Raw genomic sequence first — 27,952 nt, 5'->3', positions numbered from 1 at the left:
GTTTATTTTGAACCAAATTGATGTCAGGTACTTGCAGTCTGTGGCAATAAGATCTCAAGCATGGCTTTTGTCAGCCTGTCTTAAAGGATTCTTTTGAGACAGAAATATTCTTGGTATAACCTGGAGCTTAGGTTGATTCTGTTTCCTCCCAACCTGTGGAATTTTGTGGCCTCTCTGGAATCCCATGCAATGGCTTGAACAGAGCTAGTGGAGCTAGTGGATTTGATCAGGGGAAGGAGAATCGAAATAAGGTTCCGTGAAAGTGGCATCCAAGGAACAGATTCATTTATTTTGTTAGCACAGCATGTTCCGTGGATGCTCACAGCCACTGAATCACGCTTGGCGTGCAGTAGCTGTTTTAGGCAAATGCCGCAAGGCAGTTTGCATAGATGATGATTCCAGTGATATCAATGACCTGGTGGCCTCTCTTGGTATTGCAGGTTGAGGTGATGGTGGAGAAGAGCCCATGATGAGAGCTTCACTGTTGATCATTGTGTGGTAACACTTCTGCTGAGCTGATATCTTGGGGTAGGTTGATGGAGATGTAAGAGTGAGTCAGTCCGGTAGTCACTGGTACCTGGCATGTGGTAATCTTGGTGGTCACTCACTCGGGTGATGACATAAGCTGGCAGGTGCCAACGTTTGTCTTGGTCTAGGATCCCTGGCAACTTGTGCTGGTCCTTCTGATGAAACAAGGGTGTTCAATGAGAAGGCCATTCTCCAAGTCATGAAAATGTTAGTCGTCCTTATTCCTTCCTTGCCAATCATGTTTTGCCAGAGGTTAGGTCCCTTCTCACATTCCATTAATCAGAGGGAACCTGGAACACCCTCTTCAGATTCAGTTGCCCATAGAAAATTGTCTCCATTTTAAGATTACTCCCCAATGGCACTCAAGGTGTGAGATTAACCCTTGGGTCTAGAGTGGAAAAAATCTCAATAAAGAATTAATGTCAAGCAAGGCAGTGTGAAGGTCACACAACCCCCAGTAGCCAAGCTGCAGAATGCAGGCATTGGTTGCATTTGTGCACACTCTGCGCCAGAGGTCCAAGTCATGCATGGCTTGCTCACCAATGCATTGGAGTGGATAGGCCTTGCACTCAACATCCACAAGAACAAGGTCCTCTACCAAGGATTACCAAGTATTTCTTGCAAAATTGAACTGGATGCTAAGGCTGATTTAAAAAAAACCTGTAGATGTTGAAGGTGAAGTAGCAGGGACCCAAGGCAATCATTCTTGATAATAATATTATAGAAATAGCTTCATAGATGAAAGTGCGCACCTGTCTTTTACAATGTCTCATTTATATTTTCTCCCCCAGGGCTGCAGTGTGGTGGTAACAAACTCACAAGCTTCATTAGTTGGAATCAATAGCACTTTGTGTTGTATAAACAGAGGCAAGAAGCAAATAAATAATACAATTATGCAAAGCAATGATTGATTTTAAAACAGCACAGGTAGTTTTAGACACATTGCAGAGTGATATTTTAATTGGCTTACGGGATGCAGTGTAGATGATACCAGAGGTAGAAAGGCCATAGGAATTACTAGGGTTGGTTAAAAGGAGACAACCTGGGGTGTGCCTATCAGGAACCTTGATTAGTACGGCTGTCAAAGGTTACAGGGAGAAGGCAGGAGAATGGGGTTGGGAGGGAAAAATAGATCAGTCATGATCGAATGGCAGAGCAGACACGATGGGCCAAATGGCCTAATTCTGCTTCTGTGGCTTATGGTCTAACGGACTTAGCCTCCGCCACTTCCCAGCAACACAAGCCTGTATTTGGTGGATGTGGAGGACCAGGTGAACTGACCTCCTCTGCCTTAGGCTCCATGTCTCTTTTTCCAACTCGTCTCTTTTTCCTGCCACTCTCTCTCACTCTCTCTCTCGCCCTGGCTGGCCCACATGCATTCTCTCCCTTTCTCATGACACCACTCTGTCTTTCTCCTCTCTCGCTCCCCTCTCTTTACCACATGCGTTTTTTTGCTCTCTCTCCCACACACCCATTTATTCCTCTCCCTCCCCTTCACCCCCCTCTCACATGCATGCTCCATTATCTCATCCTCTCTCTCTCCTCTCGCTCTCCCTCCATCTCCTGCTTCCCTCCATCACCCCCTTTCTCTATCTCCCCCTTTCTCTTTCTCCCTTGCCCCTTTCTGCCCTCTGTCTCTTTCTCTCTTGCTGTCTCACACGCATTAGGTGTCAGATGGAAACATTCGTAAAAAACGTAGATGCATGATTTAAGAAAGATTAGAAACAATTTTTTATTTAAAACAATTTAAAACACAAACAACGAATTAAAAATATTAAATATAGAGTAAGTAAAATAATTAACCAGTGTGATATTTCCTCAGGCTCTGTGACCCCCACAGAGCAGCAGTTTGTGCACCAGCCCACCTTGGCCAGATGCAGGTCACTCACCTCTGACCTTAACGGTGAGACTAGAGATCACAGTCCGTGAAGTAAATCAACATCAGACGTTCAGGATATCTTGGACTTGGGGTTCGATCACGCACACAGCTGGTAGCCAGCACCTTTCCTTCCAACTATTGGATATTGGTCAGCATGATCTAATGCAACTTTTCATTAAATTCGTACAAATATTGACAGGATGAATAACAAAACAATGATCATCTACTGGTAACATCTTCACATCAGTGTCGAGATGTATTACCCGTTTAAAATTAGGTAGAGAGAAAGACTCGTGGTTTATTTGTTTGGAAGACTATTAGAATGAGAAGACAGACAGTTGTATTCCTACGTTTTGCCGCAGGGAGCATTTGCCAGACAATTGCATCTTTAAAGGGAAAATTTGATAACTATTTGTGTTTCTGGAGAAAGTAGACTTTGGGATTTGTTTTGGATTTCTTGAGCTGAGATGCAATAAAGAAAATTAGTTCCTTCTGGCTTTTAAACGTTGTTGGTTCTGAATTAATTGTGGACATTCTCCACACGTGAAGTCTCTTCATGTGGTATCAGATGAGTCAATCCTGTTGTCTTTTTAAAAAATAAAATGGCGATGCTTCACTTGTTTTAGAAGTTGCTGAGATAAGTTGGACGTTGAAATTCATTACGATAGTGGTTTGCTCACATACATAGTTTTGTTAAAAGTTCTTATCCATTTCAGTTTATAATTTAATACATTGAAATTAGTGATATCTAAATGGAGTTATTTATCTTAAAAGTGCATAATGATGGTGTAGATGTGGGAGGATAGAGACCTTTTTGATCATTGTCATGCAGCATTATAATTTGGTTGCAACCATTGAACCAGGCAGTTATTGTTGTGTTTTGTGCATGAAGAAAATGGATTTAAATTGCGTAAAGCTGACCAAAAAAGTGTTAAGCAATTTAGTGTCCAGGCAATGGATTGTTATTTATAAACTTCAGTTCTGCTACTTCTCACCTCAAAGCTTTGAATTATCATAGATTCTGTGAGCAGGAGCGTGAACGTGACGACCCAAAAAAACTCTCAGTCGGCTGCGAAAGTTATTAACAATTTAGTTAAAGTTATTAACAATGCTCATCCTCTTTTAATAGCAAAAATATTGGCAGTGGTTCTAGGTATTTCTATTGCCGACATCTAGCATTGTGAGAGGTAACTTCTACTGAAGTGACAGCATTTTACCTTTTTTAGAAACATAGAAACATAGAAAATAGGTGCAGGAGTAGCCCATTCGGCCCTTCGAGCCTGCACCGCCATTCAATATGATCATGGCTGATCATCCAACTCAGTATCCTGTACCTGCCTTCTCTCCATACCCCCTGATCCCTTTAGCCACAAGGGCCACATCTAACTCCCTCTTAAATATAGCCAATGAACTGGCCTCAACTACCTTCTTTGGCAGAGAGTTCCAGAGATTCACCACTCTCTGTGTGAAAATGTTTTTCTCATCTCTGTCCTAAAAGATTTCCCCTTTATCCTTAAACTGTGACCCCTTGTCCTGGACTTCCCCAACATCGGGAACAATCTTCCTGCATCTAGCCTGTCCAACCCCTTAAGAATTTTGTAAGTTTCTATAAGATCCCCCCTCAATCTTCTAAATTCTAGCGAGTACAAGCCGAGTCTATCCAGTCTTTGTTCATATGAAAGTCCTGACATCCAGTCTGATAGGAATCAGTCTGGTGAACATTCTTTGTACTCCCTCTATGGCAAGAATGTCTTTCCTCAGATTTGGAGACCAGAACTGTACGCAATACTCCAGGTGTGGTCTCACCAAGACCCTGTACAACTGCAGTAGAACCTCCCTGCTCCTATACTCAAATCCTTTTGCTATGAATGCTAACATACCATTCGCTTTCTTCACTGCCTGCTGCACCTGCATGCCTACTTTCAGTGACTGGTGTACCATGACACCCAGGTCTCGTTGCATCTCCCCCTTTCCTAATCGGCCACCATTTAGATAATAGTCTGCTTTCCTGTTTTTGCCACCAAAGTGGATAACCTCACATTTATCCACATTATACTCCATCTGCCATGCATTTGCCCACTCACCCAGCCTATCCAAGTCACCCTGCAGCCTCCTAGCATCCTCCACACAGCTAACACTGCCCCCCAGCTTTGTGCCATCCGCATTCAAAAACTGACACTCTCTGTCATTAAGCTCGATATTGAGCATGAGATGTGCCATGCTTCTTGCAGTGTTACTTTAGATAGTATTTACAAAACTTGTTTCCTCGTAGCCACATACTTTTAAAATTATATATATATCAATTCAATATTTTAAGATGTGCAGGTAATTGGAGATGGTCAAAAAAAGTTTGTGAAAAATTACAATTTTAATTCCATATAAGCTGTGTGTTTTCTATATTTATCTTTTTATGACTTTAGAAAAGGTATTTTGATTTAACCTCATTTATTCATATGCATTTCTCCATCTTTAATGCTGGCAGTTTTGTTTTTCTCAAGGCTGCAGATCTTGTATCTGTTCATCTATTCATTTTGTGTGAACGCAAATGAGAAAACGGTTTGCTTAATTTATCCAAAACAAAGTTTGTGAACTTGTCTGCAAAAATATTCTGTGTTGCAAGGCATCTGAAACTGACAGGAAATAAGTTCAAATATGATTTAGGTTCTCTTGTTGATTGAGTGGATGTGGTTTGTGGGTAACTTATTTAGCAGCCTGCTTTAGATCAGATAGATTTTTTTTCCCGCCGCTCTGTGAGGATTTTTGTGTGGTTAATTATCTATATTTTTCAATAGTTCTGCAAGAAAATTGTGCAAGATCTATTCCTGACTTTATGTTTGGTATAACTGACCGGAAAGTATAAGTCACTGCTAAAAATGACATCAACATATTTGACAGAAGACTGCCGCCAGAAAAACATTCACAAAAAAAGAATAAGCCCATATGCAGACATATCATCTTATAATCTTCTTCATTTTGCCCAGCTCCTCAGGATCTATGGTTTCAAAGGTGCCTAAGGAATCTCAGTTGAGGAGATCTTTCATATGTTCCTTCCAGCGAGATCTAACTCTTTCTCTGACCTCAATATGCACCCCCCGCCCACATTCTTGGCTTTAAGCAGATTGAATGGCATAATCTGTCGTCATACAGTAGGCAACATGACAATTATGCCTTCAACCTACTTGTTTCTTTTGAGTAGCATTAAGCTCTTAAATGTTGCTTGTAATCAATTATCAGGCAACTGAACCATCCTACCAACAACTAGAGAGCGGTCTTGAGCTGCTATTTACCACATTGGAGACCCTCAGACTATCTTTGATCTTTTCTCGACTTTATCTTGCACTAAACATTACTGACGTTATTCCCCTTATCATGTATTTGTACACTGCGGATGGCTTGATTGTGATCACGTATTGTCTTTCCGCTGTTTGTTTAGCACGCAACAAAAGCTTTTCACTGTACCTCGGCAGCTGGTCGTAGGAATCTCACAGAGCGGGACAGGGCTTCCTCACCCCGTCATATGGCCACCACAATGCCCCGGACCTACTGGCACCACCGCCGGCCCACACGCTTCCAGGCCTCTCCTGCCGCTGCCACCACCAACCGCCAACCCCTGCCTGCACTCCAGCCGTCCGCGGGCTGTGGCCAATGACTCTGCCGATCCTCGCCTCTCCCACAGCCACCTGCAGGCAGGGGCCGCCTCCTCATCTGGATTCCAAACCCAGTTTCAGACCAAGAGTCTGAAGAAAAGCCTTGAACCAAATCATCACCCATCCTTGTTCTACAGAAATGCAGCTTGACCTGTTGAGTTACTCCAGCACTTTGCGTCTTTTTATGCTTTAATCAGCATCTGCAGTTCTTCGTTTCTACTACTTGTACAATTATACTCTATTACTTTGTAGTCCCTCATGGGCCTGTCCCACTTACACGACTTTTTCGGCAACAGCTGGCACCCGTCATAGGTCGTTACAGGTCGCCGAAAAATTTCAACATGTTGAAAATCCAGTAGCGACCAGAACAAGGTAGACTCTTTGGGGGAATACTCACGACCATACAGGCTTCACCTCACGACATGTCACTAGGGTGTCACCTGTATGGTCACGAGCAGTCTCCTCAGTCGCCCAAAGAGTCGTAGCATCTTTCTGGTCGCCGCTGAATTTTCAACATGTTGAAAATTTTCGCCGACCGGCAACGACCTATGACGGGTGCCGGCAGTCGCCAAAAAAGTCGCGTAAGTGGGACAGGCCCATTACTCGGTTGTAGCGGATAATCGGCATTAACGGACACCATCCCCCCCCCCCCCCCCTCCCCCTCCCCCTCCCCCCCCCCCCCTACGGCCCGTTATAATGAAGTTTACTGTAGTTAAGTGGCTGAAAGACCTTGATGTAATGAACAAAACAGGAGTAAAAGAACAATTAAGGATTAAGTAAGGACATATACAGTACAGACTTTCTGTGCTGAGACTGGCAAGGCATTTAATAGGCTGCAGAGGAAAACTGCACTAAATCCTTGTTATCCACGAAGGATGGGGAGGGATAACATTTCATGCAAATAACAAAAATATGGATATGAAAAGCTGTGGAAAAATATGAAAAGCTGCTCACCTTTATATCAAATACATAAATATGACCTTTGATGTTCCAAGAACATTAATAAACACATTAAAACATATTAATATCTAAAAAGATATTGCCTAACCTTGCTTCTAGAGAATGCAATGAATCTTACAAGCAGAGATGGGTTTGGAGATCACCAAGTGGAGCTGTGTAAGTACAGGCCACACTCTAGTAGTACAGAACACTGAAAAAGAGCCACTTGACACAAGTAGTATGAAAACCAATCTCTCTGTACTTATACAGACAGTGATTCATTCCTCGAGATGTACATGTTTATTGGGAAAGATAATTTTAAACAGGACCTCATAGAGTCATACAGCATGGACTTAAGCCCTTTAGCTGTCTGGTCTATTGTCTATTGTCTATTGACCTGATTCCTGTTCACAAAGTTGTGGAGTGGTTCAGCAGGTCGTGAGCAGGAGCCCAAGTCAGTTTTTTTCTTTTACTGCCACAACGACCAGCAGTTATCTCTGTAGATTTCACACCGAACTTGTAGTCCTCCTAAACTTTGACTGGGGAAACAATGAGCTGCGTGGGAAGCTAAATCCGATCGAGGAGATCTCCGTAATGTAATCCATTAGTTGTGGGCACTGAACAGGTGATGGGGAAGGTGTGCATTTTGTGGAATTATGCAAATTTGATGAGGGGGCCAGGTATTGTCAGATTTGTTTTATCCTCTTCTCACAGATACATGGCTGTGATATCACAGTATTGATAAAAGCAAGATTCAGAATTCAATTACAAATGACAATAAGTGGGTGCTCATCATAAAAAAAATCACTTGATTTACAATTAATGGGCCACTTTACTTAAAGGCATCCACAGAATGTTGTGACTTTAAACTTTAGCGATGCCGCGCGCAAACAGGTCCTTCGGCCCGTCAATTCTGCGTCGACCAGTAATCACACCCAAGCACTATCCTACACACTAGGGACAATTTACACTTTTTACAATTCTTACCAATTAACCTATACATCATTGGAGTGTGCGAGGACACCGGAGCACCCTGAGAAAACCGGTCACAGGGAGAACTTACAAACTCCGTACATATAGCACCCATAGTCAGGATCGAACCCAGGTCTCTGACGTTGTAAGGCAGTAACTCTAACGCTGTGCCACTGTGCCGCCCAAACACATGGCAAGGTTGTATCTACATATTACTCCTGCAAACTAAGAAAAGTCTGTGAGGTGAAACTGAATAAGGCTGACTCAGTATCATGCAGGTTATCATGCATGAAATTGCCTTTTAATATTTTGAAATAAAATGATTTGCAAAGATAAAATGATGCGGAGCTGGAAGGGGGGGGGATTTCTCAGCAAGCATCTTCTGATATGGGTTTACCCTCAGCAAACAGTTGCCAAGTCACATCCTACAGGTTTCTGGTTAGAGATAAAGGTGTAAACACTGGATTTGAGGATCAGAATTAGCCGTGATCTGGCGCATTGGCAAAGAAAGTGTGAGAGGCTTTACAGTAGGTCTACTCTTGCTTCTATTGCTTATGTGTTTTAGAGTGGGTGTGCTGATGTAAAGTCATGAGGATGAATTTTACACAAGAATTTGTTACTTCACTGTACTTTCTTTAACCAAGTTTGTGTCTCAAACTCTTTCTGTTTACGTGCAGGAGGTGGAGGAAAACGTAAGGGCAAAAGTAAAAAGTGGAAAGAAATATTGAGGTTTCCTCACATCACTCTATGTGAAGAGCAAAGAAAATATTTAGGTGAGTTATATTACGTTATTATTTGTGCGGATGCTCCAATTGAACATCATGTCTTGGTCACTATAGCTGTGGAAGTGATTTTTGTAAACACTAACAAGAATTAATTCTCCCCAGCGAGCAAAGAATGGAAGCTGCGTTGCACTATTTTTGCGTTATTTGTGTTTGAAATATTGTCTGTCTACTTCCCTCTATGGATGCTGCCTGACCCACAGAGTTCCTCCAGCACTCTGCTATTTTTATCCGATATTTGGCTCGCATTTATCTGATTCACTACATCTATTTGCTTTGTTTTATTTTCTTATGGGTTGGCTTTCTTGGAATAAACGGAAGAGAAAGGGCCATTATTTTGTTCTGTGTATTTACATAAAATGGAACAGGTTATTTTACAAGCATTAACCAACATTAGAGCCATAGCAACATTTATAACATAAATCTTTCTACCTAAATTGATCAAAGATGTCCATCTAAGCTTGCTCCATTTGCCTGTTTTTGACTCATATCCCTCTCAACCTTTCTTTGTAACTGTCCAAATGCCTTTTAAATATTGTTATAGTACTTGCCTGAAACACTTTGTCTGGGAGCTCACTCCATATATATACCACCTTTTGTGGACACTCAGATTCCTATTTGACCTTTCCTCTCTCATCGTAATCCTAGGGCTTCTGTTACTTTATTTCACGAATCCTGCGAAAAAGACTGTGCATTCACTCTATCTAAGCCCTTCATAATTTTATATGGCTCTGGAAGATACTCCCTCAGTCTTCAATGTACCAAGGAATCGGGTCATCCTGCTCAAAATCTCCCTATACCTCATATGTCCTGGTAACATACATGTACTTCTTCTCTGCACTCTTTTCAGCTTAATGGCATTGCCTTCTCTTCTCGGGCAAACTCTTGGGTTGAAGGTAACGTTCTCGCTCTCTCACTCAGAAGGTCGTGTAATGACTGATCAGCCTGAGGTGGGATCCGCAGCTATACAGGTGGGACCACAGTGTGATAGAGTAGTTGGGTCAGGTGATTGGATATTGTGCGATGCCTCCACAAGCTCCTGTCAGTTACTCAAAAATCCTTACTGCCACCTTCCCAAAGTGTGTGCAATTTTGGCCAGGTATTCTTATGCGTCAGTGAGGAATCTACCTACCCTAAGGAGGTTTTGATCAGGAGTTTTCCTTGACCATCTAGTAATTATGTTGCTAGATTGAGCTTCGAGCAGAGCACTTGCTTTAGGAATCGGGTGTCTTTTCTGGTCTCAGATGATACAGGAGCTACAGTGGCGCATTGGTAGAACTACTGCCTTACAGCGCTAATGAGCCGGGTTGGATCCTGACCTCGGGTTCTGTCTGTATGGTGTTTATACTTTCTCCCTGTGAACGGTGGGTATTCTGCACTGGTTTCCTCCCACATTCCAAAGATGTGCAGGTTTGTAGGTCAATTAGTGTCTGTAAATTGTCCCTAGTCTGTTGGATAGAACTAGAGTAAGGGGAATAGAACTAGAGTAAGGGGAATAGAACTAGAGTAAGGGGAATCACGGGTCGGTGCGGACTCAGTGAGCCGAAGGGCCTGTATCCATGCTGTGTCTATAAACTAAACAGCTGTTATTCCTACTAAGACCATGTTCTAAGAATCTCCTGAGGAGGAGGAGGACTCAGTTGGAGTTAGCTTTCTCTATTTCATTAGTACCAATTGCATAAAGATTTGTGTCGTAAGCGTCTAATAGCATTAGAAGTAGAAGCAGGAGCAGGATGTCCTGCCCCTCGCACATCTTCCACCATTCAATAAGATCATGGGTGATCTTTTACCTCAGCATCACTTCCCTGCACTTACACCATATTGTTTGATTCCCTTTATAACTAATGTTCAAAACCCACCATTAAAATCACCAAATAGCTTGTTTCCTTTAGTTTAGTATAGAGATGCACTGCGAGAAAAGGCCCTTCGGCCCATCACGTCTGCTCTGACCAGTGATCCCCGCATGCTAACACTATCCTACACACCCTAGGGACAATTTACAATATTACCAAAGCCAATTAACCTACAAACCTGTACGTCTTTGGACATTGAAAGTTAAGGATTGCTCACAGATGGATTAAAATTCCTCTTTGTCCTTATCTATCCCTTCCAAGATTGGCACATAAGTACCACTTGTGTTGATGAACCAATGTTTTGATCCCCATAAAGGGAGTCACTGAGACACCACACTGGATCGCTTTTGGTGGTGATACCAAATATGGAGATTCCTCCTTCTCAAAATAGATGCCAACCTATTCCTTGACCTGCACATAGTATTTTACTGGGGTCAAGGACCGAGCGTTCACGTTGCGGCCCTGTTTCCACCAATCTTTCCACCACAACGCACAAGAAGCGACAAGGCAGACACCATTGTGTGCAGATGCCGAGAAGTGCGTTCAGCTCTGGCTGAACAACTTCTAATCTTGTGTGTGGACTCGATAAGAAGAAGAATTATTTTACTAATTTCAATGTCAAGGTATTTGAGTAGTTTCTTTGTTAATGGTGGTGCATGATTCAAGCTGTTGCTGTTGGAGTTGTCTGCAAGGCAGAGTGAGGTTGTGATATGATTCTGTTGTCCACACATGGATGTGTTTGTCTCCATTCATCTTAGAGCTCCATGTTATTTTACCAAGACCTGTACAACCCAACACTGGCTTCAACAGTACAAATGAAAAAAATAGGCTTCATAGCAAATAAAATCTGCAAGGGTGTAGGAAGAAACTGCAGATGCTAGTTTACACTAAAGACAGACACAAAATGCTGGAACAACTCAGCGGGACAGGGAACCTCTCTGGAGAGAAGGAATGGGTGACACTTCGGGTTGAGACCCTCCTTTAGACTGAAGAAGCCGGAAGAATGGTTTCGACCTGAAACGTCACCCATTCCTTTTCTCCAGATATGCTGCCTGTCCTGCTGAGTTACTCCAGCATTTTGTGTCTATCTTCAGAATCTGCAAGAGCTCAGCTAGTTTGTAAACTCAACTGTCAGATTTACCCCCCCCCCCCCCCGTACCATCTGGTCAAAATGTTACTTCATTATTATCATTTAATTCTGTTTGAAAGTGATTTTGAAAACCTAGAATTTGGTTTGGCCATTACATGTTACTTTTCCTGCGATGTTAGATTGGTAACAACTATATGCAAATTGAGGTGCTCATGCTGTGTGGGAGCGTAGCATGCCTTTGATGTAATATGTATAATCAGGATATATTCCTCCATTTGGAATTTGACAACTTTGTGAATCAATCTACTAACAATTTTAGACACAGGTCCTTTTATATATAATTAAACATGTACACATATTTCTTATTTTTTTTTAAATCCCCTACTTTTACCAAACTATCAATACAGCAAAGTGAAACTCAGACTTTTTGTGTCCTCTCTGCACATTGCGCTTTCGTCTCCCTCCTGCATCTCTGCTTTTCATCACATGTCACTTTCTCTCAGAATCTTTCCCTCTCTCTTCCATTTCCCAACACGTCACCCACCCCCCCTCCCCCTCTCCTCTCTCTTGCTGTCAATTTCTCTCCCTGCCACCAATACACACCCCCATGTCTATCTCTCTATCTCACACTCTCAATTCCTCTCATTCACTCTCTCACACACACACACTCTTCCATAGTATCCCTCCCTCTCCCACTCTCTCCCTCTCCCTCTCTCGCTCCCTGGGAGGGCCTGGGTTCCCACATCATGAAAATAGTCTCACTTATCTTGTGCTACTGACACAGCAATGTGTTACTGAGATCAGGCAGTGTAACAGGACCCACACTTCCCGTACCTTTATGGTTTACCATTAAAACTATTGTTAGTAGTGAACTCGAATGTGTTATGGTGATATAAAGCAATTTTATGGCTTCATTCTCTGGAACTGGAACTCCAGATTACTAATCCAGAGGCTTGAACTACAGACACAGCGAGCTGAGTTCGAATCCCACTGCAGCATCTGGGGAACATAAATTTAGTTAATTAAATAAATCTGGAAATCAAAACCTATTATTACTAATGGAGACTGGATCATTGCTTTAAAAAAAAAAGCCCATATGGTTCACAAATGTCTAAGATGGAGGGAAGGAATTGCACTGTTTTTTAGCCAGTCTAACGTGTGGCTCTAGACCCACAGAGGTATAATTGACTTGCAGCTTCCCTGTGAAGTGTTGCACCAAACCATTAACATGTTCACCACAGGCACTACAGAAGTTCAACAGGCAGCTCACCACCATCATTATCTGAAGGACAATTAGATGTGGCTAGAAATTGCTGGCCACGTCATTAAAGGATTACAAAATAGTTTGCAGACGATAGTTTGTGGATGCATTGTTTGGATGAATGGTGAACTTTATTACAGACTGACTAGAATCAGGTCAAAAACAACAGATCAAAGTTAAATTGACAAGGATACCGTAAGAATATTACATTTGAACTAATTTTTGCGAATTTTCTGTCAGACTCCAGTACTGTGTTCGGGAACTGGAACATATTCCATTTTGAACAGTTAGTTTGTTTTATCAACTCGGTAATCTGTGTTTTTCATCCATTAAACTATCGCATGATTCATGCAAAGTGAAATGTTTGATATGTGACTGTGCTGAATAAATGAACATTTATTTATGTAACCACTATCCATCATATAAAGTTCAATTTAATTTTTAAAAAACAGGATGTATTTAAGCTAAGGTTTAGAGTAGCTTAAATAATGCATATGCAGTTCCGAAATGCATTACCGTGAGTTATTTTATTACTACAGTGGTAAAAAGCACAAAGGTTTTAGTTTTTATTTGATTTAGTTTGGACCATTTTCGGTCATCATTGTTGAAAAAAATTGGATAATTTTGGTCATTTAAGGCAAATCTTTGGGCAAGTATATCAGCAACTGGTTTCTTCAAATTTTGTATTTATCTATTTCAAAAATAAATTGTATTCATAAAGGGCAGTGCTTTTGTTTGGTGTCAGTACTATGTACTGGTATGTTGTACTGGCCCCTCTAAATAGTTAAACATTATTTATTTTGTTTTCCGTACACATGAAACCTGTCATTTATTAATCATGCATAGCAGCATCTCTTTATATGCAGGTGCTTATCCAGTTATTTTTTTTTATGTGATGAGAGTCTGTTTCCACCATCTGCAAAAATGTGCATCGCCTATTCCCAGAAACAACTTGCAACAACATTTAAGTCATTGGAACTGTAAATTCAGAGAACAAACACAAGGTTGCAGATAGTTCAGGGAAAGTAATAATTTCAATTTATTTAGCAAAAGAACAGGATGTGGCATCTCGCCTGGTGTTACATAGGCCTTGCCTTATGCTTAGACATCCTTGCTATTAAATTTAGCCCTGCAGCATTGGCGACAGTGTCGAACATCTTTTGTTCAGTGTTGTACCCAACCCGAGATGTCGCCTATCCCCGTTCTCTTGAAATACTGCCTGACCCGCTGAGCTACTCCAGCACTTTGTATCATTTTTACATCGAGTCTGAGTGATGTATCTTGGAAACACACCTTTAGCCCAACTTGTTCATTGGTCGCAACCTTTCCTATCCACATACCTGTCCAAATGTCTATTAGGTGTTGTTCAAAAGGGGACTGCAGATGCTGGAATATCGAAGGTACACAAAATTGCTGGGGAAACTCAGCGGGTGCAGCAGCATCTATGGAGCGCCATATATGCTGCTGCACCCGCTGAGTTTCCCCAGCAATTTTGTGTACCGTCTATTAGGTGTTGTTGTTTTACTTGCCTCAAACACTCTCCTGCCCTGTTGGTCTCAGTGCCATGAGATGTTTAGTTTTACTTTAGTTTAGGGACAGCACGGAAACAGGCCCTTCGGCCCACCGAGTCTGTACCGGCCAGCGATCCCAGCAAGCTAACACTATCCTACACACAGTAGGGGCAATTTATATTTATACCAAGCCTATTAACCTACAAAGCTGTACATCTTGGGAATGTGGGAAGAAACCGAAGATTTCAGAGAAAACCCACGCAGGTCACGGGGAGAACGTACAAACACCGTGCTGACAAGCACCCGTAGTCAGGATCGAACCTGGGTCTCTGGCCCTATAAGGCAGTAACACTACCGCTGCGCCACCATGCGTAATGTCCGTTAGGCAATGCTATCAACGGGCATGTTCAATGCCTGGGGATGCACTGAAGCTTGGTGCAGCCAATACAAAGTCTTTGTTGGCAAGGACTGCATTTTAAGGTCCTGCTGCCACTAGGCATTGAGGCTCTAAGCTTGGTACACATAATGCACTAACACTACAAATTAATAGACCCAATAACACAATGGTGTATAGATGGAATGACACTGTGAATGTAAAGGAAAGATTGTTTTATGTATTTTTTATATATACCTTTTGTCAGTGCATTGTTCAGAACGTTTTAACTTCCCAACATTTTAAGTACAGGAAAAAATATGCTGTTAGACTGAAGGGTTGTGAGCTGAGAGGTGCAAGGGGGATTAGAGTAATCAGGTTGTACCTAGGCTGCCTTGGACATGATGGGCCAAATGACTTGAGCTGCACACTTCCATGATTCTGTGAATTATTATTCCGTATATCTTTGTAAATGGGCAGAATGTCTTGAGTTATGTGACTACATTCTTGGAACTAAAATTCCAGGAACGAGTAGGTTAACCTACGATGAACGTTTGTCGACACTGGGCCTGTACTCGCTGGAGTTTAGAAGAGTGAGGGGGGACCTCATAGAAACATACAGAATAGTGATAGAGTGGGTGTGGAGAGGATGTTTCCATTAGTGGGAGAATCTAGGACTAGAGGTCATAGCCTCAGAATTAAAGAATGTTCTTTTAGGAAGGAAATGAGAAGAAATGTCTTTAGTCAGAGGGTGATGAATCTGTGGAATTCTTTGCCACAGAAGGCTGTAGTGGATATTTTTAAGGCAGAGATAGATAGATTCTTGATGAGCACAAGTGTCAAAGGATATGGGGAGAAGGCAGGAGAATGGGGTTAGGAGGGAGAGATAGATCAGCCATGATTGAATGGCAAAGTCTTGATGGGCGAATGGCCTAATTCTAATCCTATCACGTGATCTTATGACCTATGACCTTGCCCACAATAAGCAACTTGGGATGTAATGTTGATTTTATGAGTCTCACTAAATGTGATGCTCAAAGGCATGTTCAATGAAACTCTTTAAAAACCGGCTGCATTCATACCAGACTGCTAGGCATTACGTACGTTAATCCAATTCCTGATCTTAATTTAAATTAAACTTGGTAAAACAATTTGGTTTTAGGATGCACATTTGTGTAGAGGATCTTGGATCTTGCTTTGGATTGAACCTTGCCCAGAATTCTAGGATGAAGTCTTTTGCAGTGTTCGCTGCACATTCCCCATGTTCGTTGTGATTATGACCAGAGAAATTATAAGCAGGTGTGTAGAAAGGAACAACAGACGCTGGTTTATACCGAAGATAGACACAAAGTGCTGGAGTAACTCAGCGGTTCAGGCAGCCTCCCTGGAGAAAAAGGTTAGGTGACGTTTTGGGTTGGGACCCTTCTTTTAGACTCTTTCAGTCTGAAGAAGGGTCCTGACCCAAAACGTCACCCATCCTTTTTCTCCAGAGATGCTACCTGAACATTGAGTTACTCCAGCAATTTGTGTCTATATGCAAATTATAAGCGGACACCAATTAAATTAATTTATACCAAGATGTTCCAAAGACAACAGCAACACTGGCATGGTGAAGGCACAATGGAATGATTGGAGCAAAGATTTATTGAATCCAGTAGAAAGACCGTGTTTTGTACCTAACTCAGGGCTGCCAACATTGGCTGAGAGTTGGGAGTGAGAAATTGCGAGAGACCAAGCCCGTGGGAGTATAGCGACCGGGGGGGGGGGGGGGGGGGGGGGGGGGGGGGGGGAGGGGGTGGGGGGGGGTGGAGAGTGTCCCCCTCCCATTGGTACGGAACATTTGCATTTTTCAGCTTGAAATTGTGCAATATGGTGCATACTGTAGCGAGTCTTTTAACTTACACTTGAATGCAATATATATGCTTTAAATTGGATTGGAGCGTTTTTGAAAGGGGGGAGGCTGTGCGATCACTGATCACTGGCCTTGGGGGTAGTCGGTGAGGGAGTGGAGCAACCGAGTGGGGAGAGGGTGTGGAAGAAAGGTGTCCCCCCTCCCAGGGTAGGAACTTTTTGAAATTTGATGTATTAAAATCATGTTTTAGTGCACTGTAGAAGTATGATTTCAATGTTTTTGTATGAAGTATTTTTAAGAGGTAACTTTTTAAGGGGTAACTTTATCCACACAAAGGGTGATGGGTGTATGGAACAAGCTGCTAGAGGAGGTAGTTGAGGCAGGGACCATCCCAACATTTAAGAAAAAGTTAGACTGATACATGGATAGGACAGGTTTGGAGGTATGGGACCAAAAGCAGGTGGCGTAGCTGGGACATGTTGGCGGGTGTGGGCAAGTTGCACCGAAGGGCCTGTTTTCACACTGTATCACTCTATGACTACATTATACCTCCACCATGCATGAATGATTCAAAATCAAGTGATCGAGTTGAACCGGCCCGTTCGCGGAGCTCGGATTCAGCCGCGGGACTGACATTACTTACCATCGCCCGGCGGGGTCACAACATCTGAAGCCTGGATCACCTCGGCGCAGAGGGAGAATAAGAAGGGATGAGACAAAGACTTAAGACTTTTGCCTTCCATCACAGTGAGGAGGTGCCTGGTGAACTCACTGTGGTGGATGTTAATTTGTGTTTATTGTGTGTTTTTGTCATTTTGTACTATATGTAGGACTGCAAGGCAACAAAATTTCATTCAGACCGCAAGGTCTAAATGACAATAAAGGCTACTTTGACTTTGACTTTATTGCCATATGCTCAAGCATAGAAACATAGAAAATAGGTGCAGGAATAGGCCATCGGCCCTTCGAGCCAGCACTGCCATTCAATATGATCATGGCTATTCATCTAAAATCAGTACCTCTTTCCTGTTTTATCCCCATATCCCTTGATGTCGTTAGCCCCAAGAACTAAATGTAACTCTCTCTTGAAAACATTCAGTGAATTGGCCTGCACTGCCTTCTGTGGCAGAGAATTCTACAGATTCACAACTCTCTGCGTGAAGAAAGTTTGTTCTCATCTCAGTCCTAACTGCCCCCCCCCTTTATTCTTAAACTGCGAACCCTGGTTCCGAGCGCCCCCAACATCGGGAACATTTTTCCTGCAGTTACAGTAAGTGAAAATCTAGCAGGCAAGCAGGATGCTTTCTCCAACCACCCCCATTTGAAGTCCACTATCTTCCACTGTATCTACCCAGTGCTTGGTACTTACTTCCAGCAGCCACTGGTTGTCCTCCAGGATGCACCGAGCCGCAGCCTAATCCATGCCGGTCACCTGGGCGAATTCGGTACAGAGACTCTCACGGCAGCGGCGCAACGCTTCGACGCCTCCGACGGCCCGGGACTCTTGCACTGAGGCTGCTCCATGGCCGGAGCTGCAGTGAGCGACTTGCCAGCCCGGCAAACACTCACCAGCCCCGCTCCCCGTCCGCATCTGTCCCCGCCGCTGCTTCCGCTTCCAACACCCGTGGCCCATACAGTTGATATGAGTTTTTAAATTTTCGTTGATCACAGAATTTCTCACAACAGAGCGAGAGAAATTTGTGATCAGCGTGAGAATTTGGTGAAATGCGTGATTCTCACGCTCAATGCATGAGAATTGGCAGCCCTGCCTCTCTATCCCCCTCTCCCTCTCTCCCCCTCTCTCTCCCCACTCTCTCTCCCCTCTCTCCACCTCTCTTTCTCACCCCTCTCTCTCTCCCTCCCTCCCACCTCACTCTCATTCCTCTCTCTCTCCCCTCTCTCTCTCCCCCTCTCTTCCGCTCTCTCTCCTCAACCCCCCCTCTCTCTCCCCCTCTCCCCTCCCCCTCTCTCTATCCCCTCCCCCCCTCTCTCTCCCCTCCCCCTCTCTCTCCCCTCCCCCCTCTCTCACCCTCTCACTCTCTCTACTTCTCTCTCTTCTCTCTCTCCCTCTCTCTCTCCCCTCCTCTCCCCCCCCTCTCTCTCTCCTCTCTCTCCTCTCTCTCCTCTCTCTCCTCTCTCTCCTCTCTCTCCTCTCTCCCCTCTCTCCCCTCTCTCCCCTCTCTCCCCTCTCTCCCCTCTCTCCCCCCTCTCTCCCCCCTCTCTCCCCTCTCTCGTCCCCTCCTCTCTCTCCCCCCTCTCCCCTCTATTTCCCCTAACTCTCTCCCCCCTTCTCTCTCCCCCCCCTCTCTCTCTCCCCTCTTCCCCCTCTCTCTATCCCTCTCTCTCTTCCCCCTCTCTCCCTACCACCTCACTCTCACCCTCTCTCTCGTCCCCTTTCTCCTCTCTCTCCCCTCTCCCTCTCTCTCCCCTCTCTTTCCCCTAACTCTCTCCCCCCCCTCTCTCTCCCCCTCTCTTTCTTCTCTCTCTCCCCCGCTTCTCTCTCTCCCTCTCTCCCCCCTCTCTCTCTTTCTCCCTCCCTCTCTCTCCCTCTCTACACACTCTCCCCTCTCTCTCTGTCTCTCCTCTCACCTCTCTCTCTCTTCCCCCTCTCTCTCTTTCCCTCTCTCTCTCCCTCTCTCCCCCATTTTCCCTCCCACCTCACTCTCCCCCTGGCTCTCTCTCCCCTCTCTCTTTCTCCTCTCTCTATCTCCTTTTTCTCTTTGCCCCCCCATCTCTCTCTCTTTCCCCCTCTCTCCCTCTCTCTTTTATCACCCCTCTCTCTTTCCCCTCTCTCTCCCATTCTCTCCTACCCTCTCCTCCCTCTCCACCCCCTCTCTCTTCCCTCTTTTTTCGCTCTCACCCCTCTCCCTCTTTCCCCCCTCTCCCACCTCACTCTCACCCCTCTCTCTCTTCCCACTCTCTCTTCCCCCCCCACCTCACTCTCCCCCCTCTCTCTCCCCGCCCCTCTCCCTCTTCTCTCTCTCCATTCACGCCCCCTCTGTCTCTCCCCTCTCAACCCCCTCTCTCTCCCCCCACTCTCACTGTCTCCTTCCCCTCTCTCTCTCTCCACCTCCCTTTGAGAGTCTTTCCCTTCGGCACAGAGACTCTCGCGGCAGCGGCGCAACGCTTCCGACGGCTCCACGGCCCGGGACACTCGCACTGTCCGGAGCTGCTCCATGGCCAGAGGTGCAGTGAGCGACTCGCAGCGCCGCAAACACTCGACAGTGCCGCAAACACTCGCAAGTCCCGGCTCCCCGCAACTGTCCCCGCAAACACTCGTCCGTCCCGGCTCCCCGCATCTGTTCCCGCCGCTGGTTCTGCTCCCATCCCTCCCGCAGCCCCGGCTCTCCAACACCCGCGGACCATGCAGTTTATCCGAGTTTTGAAATTTTCGTTGATCACAAAATTTCTCACCACTGAGCGTGAGAAATTTCTGATGAGCGTGAGGGCGTGAGAGTTTGCTTGAGGGCGTGAGTATCACGCTCAAAGCGTGAGAGTTGGCAGTCCTGCCTAACCCATACAGGTTTCACTGTAGTATCAGAACCATGAGTTATTCAAATTACTCCTGCTTAGAAGGGGCATTCACATCTTCAGCTTGTATATCCAACAATGAAAGCAAACATTAATTGGGTTGGAGCAGGAGACAAGAGTTGGAACATTATGTTGCAACTTTACAAAGCACTGCGTCTGAGACGTACAGGTTTGTAGGTTAATTGGCTTTGATAGAATCTGTGAATTGGCCCTAATGTGTAGGATAGTGTTAGTGTACGGGGTGATCACTGATTGGCACGGACTCCGTGGGCCAAAGGGCCTGTTTCCATGCTGCATCTCAGTAAAGTGAAAGTACCACGTTTAAGAGACAGTTAGTCATATGCATAAAAAGACAAGAAGGATCCAGTGCTAATGCGTGCAGATAACACTGCAGCGTTTTGACCAGTTTGCGGTTTTGCGTTGTTGTTGTATCTCTCATTATTACGTATACTCTGCACTCTATGAGCTTCATGTGAACAAGGAATTTCATTGTACCCTGGTGTACATGATGATAAATATATCTGTATCTGAATCTAGGATTAGTGTAGATAAAGATCAGCATGGACGGAGTTGGCTGAAGGACTTGGTTCTGTGCTTCCAGCTTTGTGACTGATCAGACTGCCAAATGCATGCAACCCATTTGTTGTACAGAAGTAGATATCCAATTCCAGAATGTATTGCAATTATCAGTGATCTAGCCAATTTGGCCAATAACGTTTGAAGGAAGCACATGCATTATATGGTGCCTTTCACATCTCCTTCAGGAGGCTCCAAAAGGGTTTACAACAAATGAATTGAAGTGTAGCCATGATAGCAATGTAGAAGAATGGACAGCACAGTGGCATAGTGGTCGAGTTGCTGCCTTACAGCACCGGAGACCCAGGTTCCATCCTGACTAAGTATGCTGGCTGTATGGAGTTTGTGTGTTCTCCCAGTGACCGCATACGTTTTCTCCAGGGCCCCCGGTTTCCCCCCACACTCCAAAGAAATACATTTTTGTAAGTTAATTGGCTTCACAAAATTGTACGTTGATCCTAATGTGTAGGACAGTGCTAGTGTGCAGTATGATTGCTGGTCGGCGTGGACTCGGTGAGCCGAAGGGCCTGTTTCCGCACTGTATCCCTAAAGTCTACAGATACAGCCATTGACTTTTGCGCATTCAGTTCCCGTCAACAGCAGTGAGATAACGTTGATACGTGTGCCCAGAAATACACCTTCAATCTGTTGCGCTTATGCCCCTGTCCCACTTAGGAAACCTGAACGGAAACCTCTGGAGACTTTGAGCCCCACCCAAGGTTTCCGTGCGGTTCCCGGAGGTTGCAGGTGGTTGCAGGTAGTGGAAGCAGGTAGGGAGACTGACAAAAACCTCCGGAAACCGCACGGAAACCGCACGGAAACCTTGGGTGGGGCACAGAGTCTCCAGAGGTTTCCATTCAGGTTTCCTAAGTGGGACAGGGGCATTAATATAAAGGATAAATATTTATCCATTTGAAATACCAACCAGGAAATGAAATCCAGGTAAATTTAATTTTGTAATTAATAAACAAAATATGCTAGAAACCCTCAGCAGGTTAGACAACAGTTGTGGAAAGAGAAACAGCCTGGAAGGAAAAGATTTAAAAGGGATCTAAGGGGCAACCTTTTCACACAGAGAGGGTGGTGGGTATATAGAATGTGCTGCCAGAGAAGGTAGTTGAGGCAGATACAATAACATCATTTGGAAGATATTTTGACGGATACATGGACAGGAAAGGTTCAGAAGGATATGGGCCAAATGCAGGCAGGTGGGACTAGTGTGGATGCACCATCTTGGTTGGTATGTGAAAGCTGGGCTGAAGGGCCTGTTTCTGTGTTGTGTGACTCTGAGTCGAGTTGACATTTCAGGCCAAAGGCACTTCATCAGAGCTAGGAAAGAGGGAAAAACAACTTAGTTTTAAGTTGCAAGGAGGTTGGGGGAGCAGTCAGTTGAACAAAGTGAATATCTCTGATAGGGTCAGGCCATGGGGATAAGTTGTTGATTAAGTCATCAGATTGATAGGTTAATGATGGAGGTTAGAGAGACAATGAGCAAAATGATGTATAAACTTTGAAACAAAGACATAGAGAGACAGAAAACAAGCAAGATCCACAAATGTAGAACTGAAGGAAGGTCAGTTCATTCCAATGGTCTGTGGAACACCCTCCTCAAATTCAGCTGCCCACAGAAATTTGTCTCCCATTTTACATTTGGTCTAAAATGGCATTAACGCTGTGGTATTAACAAATATGTCTACAATAGAGCCAATGAAAACTAGAATCAAATCAGGCCATGACAACCTTATCTGCAGTACGTAGCATGTTCTTAGAAACATAGAAAATATGTGCAGGAGTAGGCCATTCGGCTCTTCGAGCCTGCACCGCCATTCAATATGATCATGGCTGATCATCCAACTCAGTATCCTGTACCTGCCTTCTCTCCATACCCCCTGATCCCTTTAGCCACAAGGGCCACATCTAACTCCCTCTTAAATATAGCCAATGAACTGGCCTCAACTATGTTCTTGCACTATGTTTCGTTTGTCTGTTTCTTGTGTGTGTGTGTGTGTGGCTATATTTTTCTCTCTCATATATTATTATTGTTACAGAGTACTATATTCACAATCTGTTGTACTGCTGTAAGTAAGAAATCCATTGTTCTGTCTGGGACATAGGACAATAAAACACTCTTGACTCTTGAATTAATGCAAGTCACCCTCGATCCCAAGGAAACTGTCATTCGAAGATGAAGAAGGAGACCACGGCTAACTAGATGCTAGGAAATGTCTGAAATTACGTTAAAAAATTTGAGTAACTATTAAGTGATCAAATATGCACATGATATAAAAACTGATGTGTGTTGAACGTTTTAGTATAGCTTTATAAAAAGTAAAATTGATGGCAGGTCAGGCAGATGACGTGTACACTAATGTTGAGTACCTTTTGTTTGTTGGCAGGCCACTCCACCAATTTGTCATGAATGCTGTGATGAATAATATAATCCATGCAAGTGGTAGATAGCATCTGTAAGAATAATGAGATAATAAAGATGACTTTTGACGTCGCAAAGTCTGCAAATATGATTCCAAAGCAAAATTATGGCTTCACTGACAGATAGTCTATTTTTGTAAATGATACATAACATTGCCAATGTTCATGGGCAAGTGTTTGGCTTGGAAAAGTACATATGCAATTTCCTGAACCTGCACGAATCGGTGCTTGTTGTCAAGCCCACTGTGACTTCAAAAAACATTCCAAAATTGATCACAACTTTAATCTTCTGCACCGAGGACAGAAAAATGCACTACCCTGCATAGTCAGGTTGCCTTTTATCTTTATTGGTATCAAGACGAGATTTTTAAGTGTCTGTAGAACACTAGTTTTTTTTTAAATCAAATTCTCTTCAACACAATATCCTGCTTTTAACATAGAACATAGAATAGGTCATACAATACAACAGTGCAGCACAGGAATGAACTCTTCAGACCACAATTTTAGTGCCAAACATGATGCCTTGTTAAACTAACGATAGACACAAAAGGCTGGATTAACTCAGCGAGTCAGGCAGCATCTCTGGAGAAAAGGAATAGGTAACATTTTGGGTCAAGTCTGAAGAAGGGATTCCACAGATGTTGCCTGACCCACTGAGTTACTCCAGCTTTTGTGTTTATCTTCGGTGTAAACGAGCATCTGCAGTTCCTTCCTACACATGCCTAGTTAAACTGATATCATCTGCCTGTAAGCGATCTATATCCCTCTATATCCTGCACTTCTATACGGAGAAGTGGCTGTAGTTTCTATCCTGAGTTCAGTCTTCTACATTCTTCATATAGTTTCATGTCTAAATTGACTTTGTTGCTTTGTTTGTTATCTGTTTGCTGTGAGCTCAAACATATCTCCTTCATCCCAATTGATTAATACATTGTTGCAAATAGACATCTTGGTGGTGGTAAGCTGTGAAACAGCTAATGCTGTATTGCAGCATAACCATCAGCTATAAACAAGCCTCAAGTAAAAGTCGAAAACACTAATGGCCTGTCTCACTTGATGCCGGCGACTGTCAAGTCGCCTGAAAAAACAGCAATGTGAATGGCGACTGTCAGAGTGGAACATGTACACACACACACCACTTCCTTCACCAGCCGTTCTGCAAGCGGGGGACAGGGCAAGCAGGGGGAGCGCTGTCGGAGTGAGGTCCACACGGTGCAAAGCCAAGGTGATACAGACACACACCGCGATAAACAGGAAGGTTGGTGCTGTAATTAAGACAGTGAAAGCACAGTGTATGAGAAGGGTCACATAAGTCCTTTAAGAGAGGTGCGGAGAAGGAGTGGAGACAACATTTAAAAAGCCAGAGATACACGGCTGTGAAGTTCGGCGGACATTTAACATTACCGGTTGGTTATCCTTGGTTCTGAAAACTACTGCTTACGTTTTGTTTTCCCAATTAGCCAATGAAATTCACCGGTCAGCACCGGCTACAACCTACGAGAACCAACGACCACCTGGGCGACCCACTTACGGCACAAGAATTCTCGCTACTCTCCATGGTAGCTTCATTCTGGTGGCCGCTAAGTTTTCAACATGTTGAAAAATTTGCGGCCACCAGAATGAGGCCGCGACCACCAGTTCCCAGAAAGTGGGAACTCCTCACGGCCATGAAAGCGACTCCCCGGCAACCACCCGTGAACATGTGGTGAGCACAGAGCCTCCTGCAGTCGCCAAAGTGGGACAGGCCCATAAGGATGTGATAACATTTTGAAGTGTCGGTAGAATGAGAGAGGCTTTGATGTGTTTCTCATCACCAAAGGTGATAGTGCCAAAAAATCAAAAGAAAATCTAAGATAAAAGACACAAATAAGAAGGAAATGTTAGACTTTTCCAAACATTCCATTATGGGAAAGACACAGAAGGAATGAAGCAAGTCTTGAGTTGCTAGGTTACTAACCAGGGATCAAAGGTTCTAATTATAAAAGCAGACCTGAGAAATTAGGAGCTTTTTGATCACAACTGATAAGACATCCCACTCAAAAGAAAGATTTTACAGTAAGATTCTGTTTTACATACTTCAAAGCATATTTAGCATAGTACTTTTGTTGTTTGTTGGACTGCACTCCCAATGTATTTAATAGCCTTGGCTGTCCGTGGCATTTTCCAGAGTAGCACGCAGATTCCCTACTCTTCTAAGAGTAGTTCCTTTGGATATTTTACAGCCCGCTCACGATTCTGGGGTCTTGTTTAAATGACCCATTCGAAAGTTAGAATCCCCAGAGATGCTTTTGTTCCTTAGTGTTGTAATGAAATATTAAATTTTTAAGATTATAATAGCGATTATATATTTAAGAATGGTGGCATGGTGGAACAGTGATAGAGTTGCTGCCTTACAGTGCCAGAGACCCGGGTTTGATCCTGACTATGGATGCTGTCTGTACTGAGTTTGTACTTTCACCCCGTGACCTGTGTGGGTTTTGTCCTGGCAGGTCTGGTTTCGTTCCACACTCCAGAGACGTACAGGTTTGTAGGTTTATTGGCTTCGGTAAAAATAGTAAATTGTTTCAAGTGTGTAGGTTAGTGCTAGTGTATAGGTGATCACTGGTGGGCGTGGACTTGATGGGCCGAAGGGCCTGTTTCCGCGCTGTGTCTCTAAACTAAACTAAATTAAAAAATTAGAATATTTGTATTTAGATAGGGTTTTAATCCACAACAATCACAATAACTCTTTATTAGCCAAGTATGTTTTGCAACATACGAAGTAATTCATTTGCCGAGTCAGTCGTGCAAATAAAAAGCAACGGAACACAAAAAATCAATTTAAACATAAATATCCACCCCAGTGACTCCTCCACATTCCTCACTGTGATGGAACGCGAAACAAAAGTTCAAATCTCTTCTCTTCTATGCTCTCCCATGGTCGGGGGTTCAAGCCTTCAGTTGACGGGACGATCTTGACTCCTGTAGCCGGCGGTCGAGCCTTCCGTATCGGGATGATCAGCTCCTGCATCGGGGGGGTGTCAGCTCCCCGCGCCGGTGATCGGACCCTGCGTTGGGGCTGGTCGAGCCTCTGCGTCGTTGGAGTTCCCGACTCGGCCTCTCCCGAGACTGCGAGCCCTTGATGGTAAGTCCGTAGGCTGCGGTTGAAGCGATCCCAGGCAAGGGATCGGCTACGATGTTAAGTCCACGCTCTGCGGTGGCGCAGTCCGAGGAGGCCCCCAGCTCCATCGAGGGTAGGCCGCAGAGCGATCAGAGATGCGACCTGGAAAATAACCGCATCTCTGGCAAGGTAAGAAACTGAAAAAACGTTTCCCCCGACCCCCTCCCCCTCCCCCCACATAAAACAAACCGGAGAACATTTACACAGACTTTTAACACACACTAAAAAAAATTACAAAGACGAAAAAACAGACAGACTGTTGGGCGGGGCTGCCAATCGTGCAGCTCCCCCTTCTGATAAAGGGAACAGGGCCACCAATGAGACTGCAAAGTTATGAAGTCCAGAAATTATTTTTTTAGTCAGTGAGGAGGCACAGATGTAAGGTAATGTATTCAAAGAAGACGTTAAAATGTATGTTGAGCTGTTGCCAGCTTGATCTGGCAACAAGTCTGTTTTCTCTTAACAGTGTGTTAGGTTGGCTGACCCCTTTGCCCTATCTGATTAATTGAACAATGCTGTCTCTGACGGAAATTAAAATCCACATGTGAGTCTACGATGGATTTGAAACTTTCAGCGTGCATTCATTAAGTTTCTTTTCCTGAATTAATTTTCCTTAGGTAAAATGTGTTGCCAATTGAAACCTCGTTTAAGCCAGTTCCTCGACAGGCCAACATATCTGCTAAGGTTTGCAAGGGGATCTGAAATGTAATTTCTTTGGCTTCCAATTTTTGGCTTGGATTTAGACCATGGTTCCCACAGCACTTGGCACAATTTACTGGGAACAAAAGAGAAAAATGAAAAATCATAAAACATATTTTTGCTGTTATACCAAATCTAATAATTTTAGAATCATTTTTAAATAATTAATTTGAAGATGAATGGAATTGTGCTGGGAATAAATTGGTCCCGTGACCTTTATTTGGGTGCATAAATGGAGAATGATGTTTCAACTTCAAATCTTGGAACAGAAAAACTGCAAATGCTGGAAATCTGAAACAAAAACAGAAGGTGCTGGAATTATTCAGCAGGTTATGTAGCATCTGTGGAATGAGAAACAGAGTTAATGTTTCAGATCAAGGGCCAGTATCTAACACTGTTATTTCAGGAGTCAAGCCGGGCTCAACAAAATGGAAAAAAGTCACTTGTAATGGATATTTTTTGAATACCTATCCACTTCCTGTCCCAAACCCTTGCTTCCCATTGCTGCTGCTTGTACTTATTTTTCTTGCATTCTTTCTGTCATTGTTCTATTTGTGACACTCGGCACCCAAGCTTTTTCTAAAAATATTGTTTACTGGATGTGGACATTGTTGGCAAATATTTATTGTCCATCTGTAGTTTCCCCAGACATCTAGGAGTACAAGTACATGGTTCCGTGAAGGTCGAGTCGCAGGTAGATAAGGTGGTCAAAAAGGTTTTTGGCACTTTGGGCTTCATCAATCAGAGTATTGAGTATAGAAGTTGGGAGGTCATGTTGCAGTTGTATAAGACGTTGGTGAGACCACATTTAGAATATTGTGTTCAGTTCTGGGCACCATTTTATAGGAATTATATTGTCAAGCTTGAAA

The 27,952-nt window shown here is 43.8% G+C and overlaps 1 protein-coding gene across 1 annotated transcript in view; it reads left to right on the top strand.

Moving 5' to 3' along the window:
- grk5 (G protein-coupled receptor kinase 5) overlaps positions 1–27,952 on the top strand; it is a 233,602-nt gene that overhangs the window by 78,916 nt on the left and 126,734 nt on the right. The window contains exon 2 of the mRNA XM_033033840.1: positions 8,643–8,738. Coding sequence (XP_032889731.1) covers positions 8,643–8,738 — 96 coding nt within the window. The remainder of the gene's footprint in view (positions 1–8,642; positions 8,739–27,952) is intronic.

The sequence above is a fragment of the Amblyraja radiata genome, chromosome 15, assembly GCF_010909765.2.
Source record: "Amblyraja radiata isolate CabotCenter1 chromosome 15, sAmbRad1.1.pri, whole genome shotgun sequence".
NCBI lineage: Eukaryota > Metazoa > Chordata > Chondrichthyes > Rajiformes > Rajidae > Amblyraja > Amblyraja radiata.
This window is presented reverse-complemented; position numbering and strand designations above follow the sequence as displayed.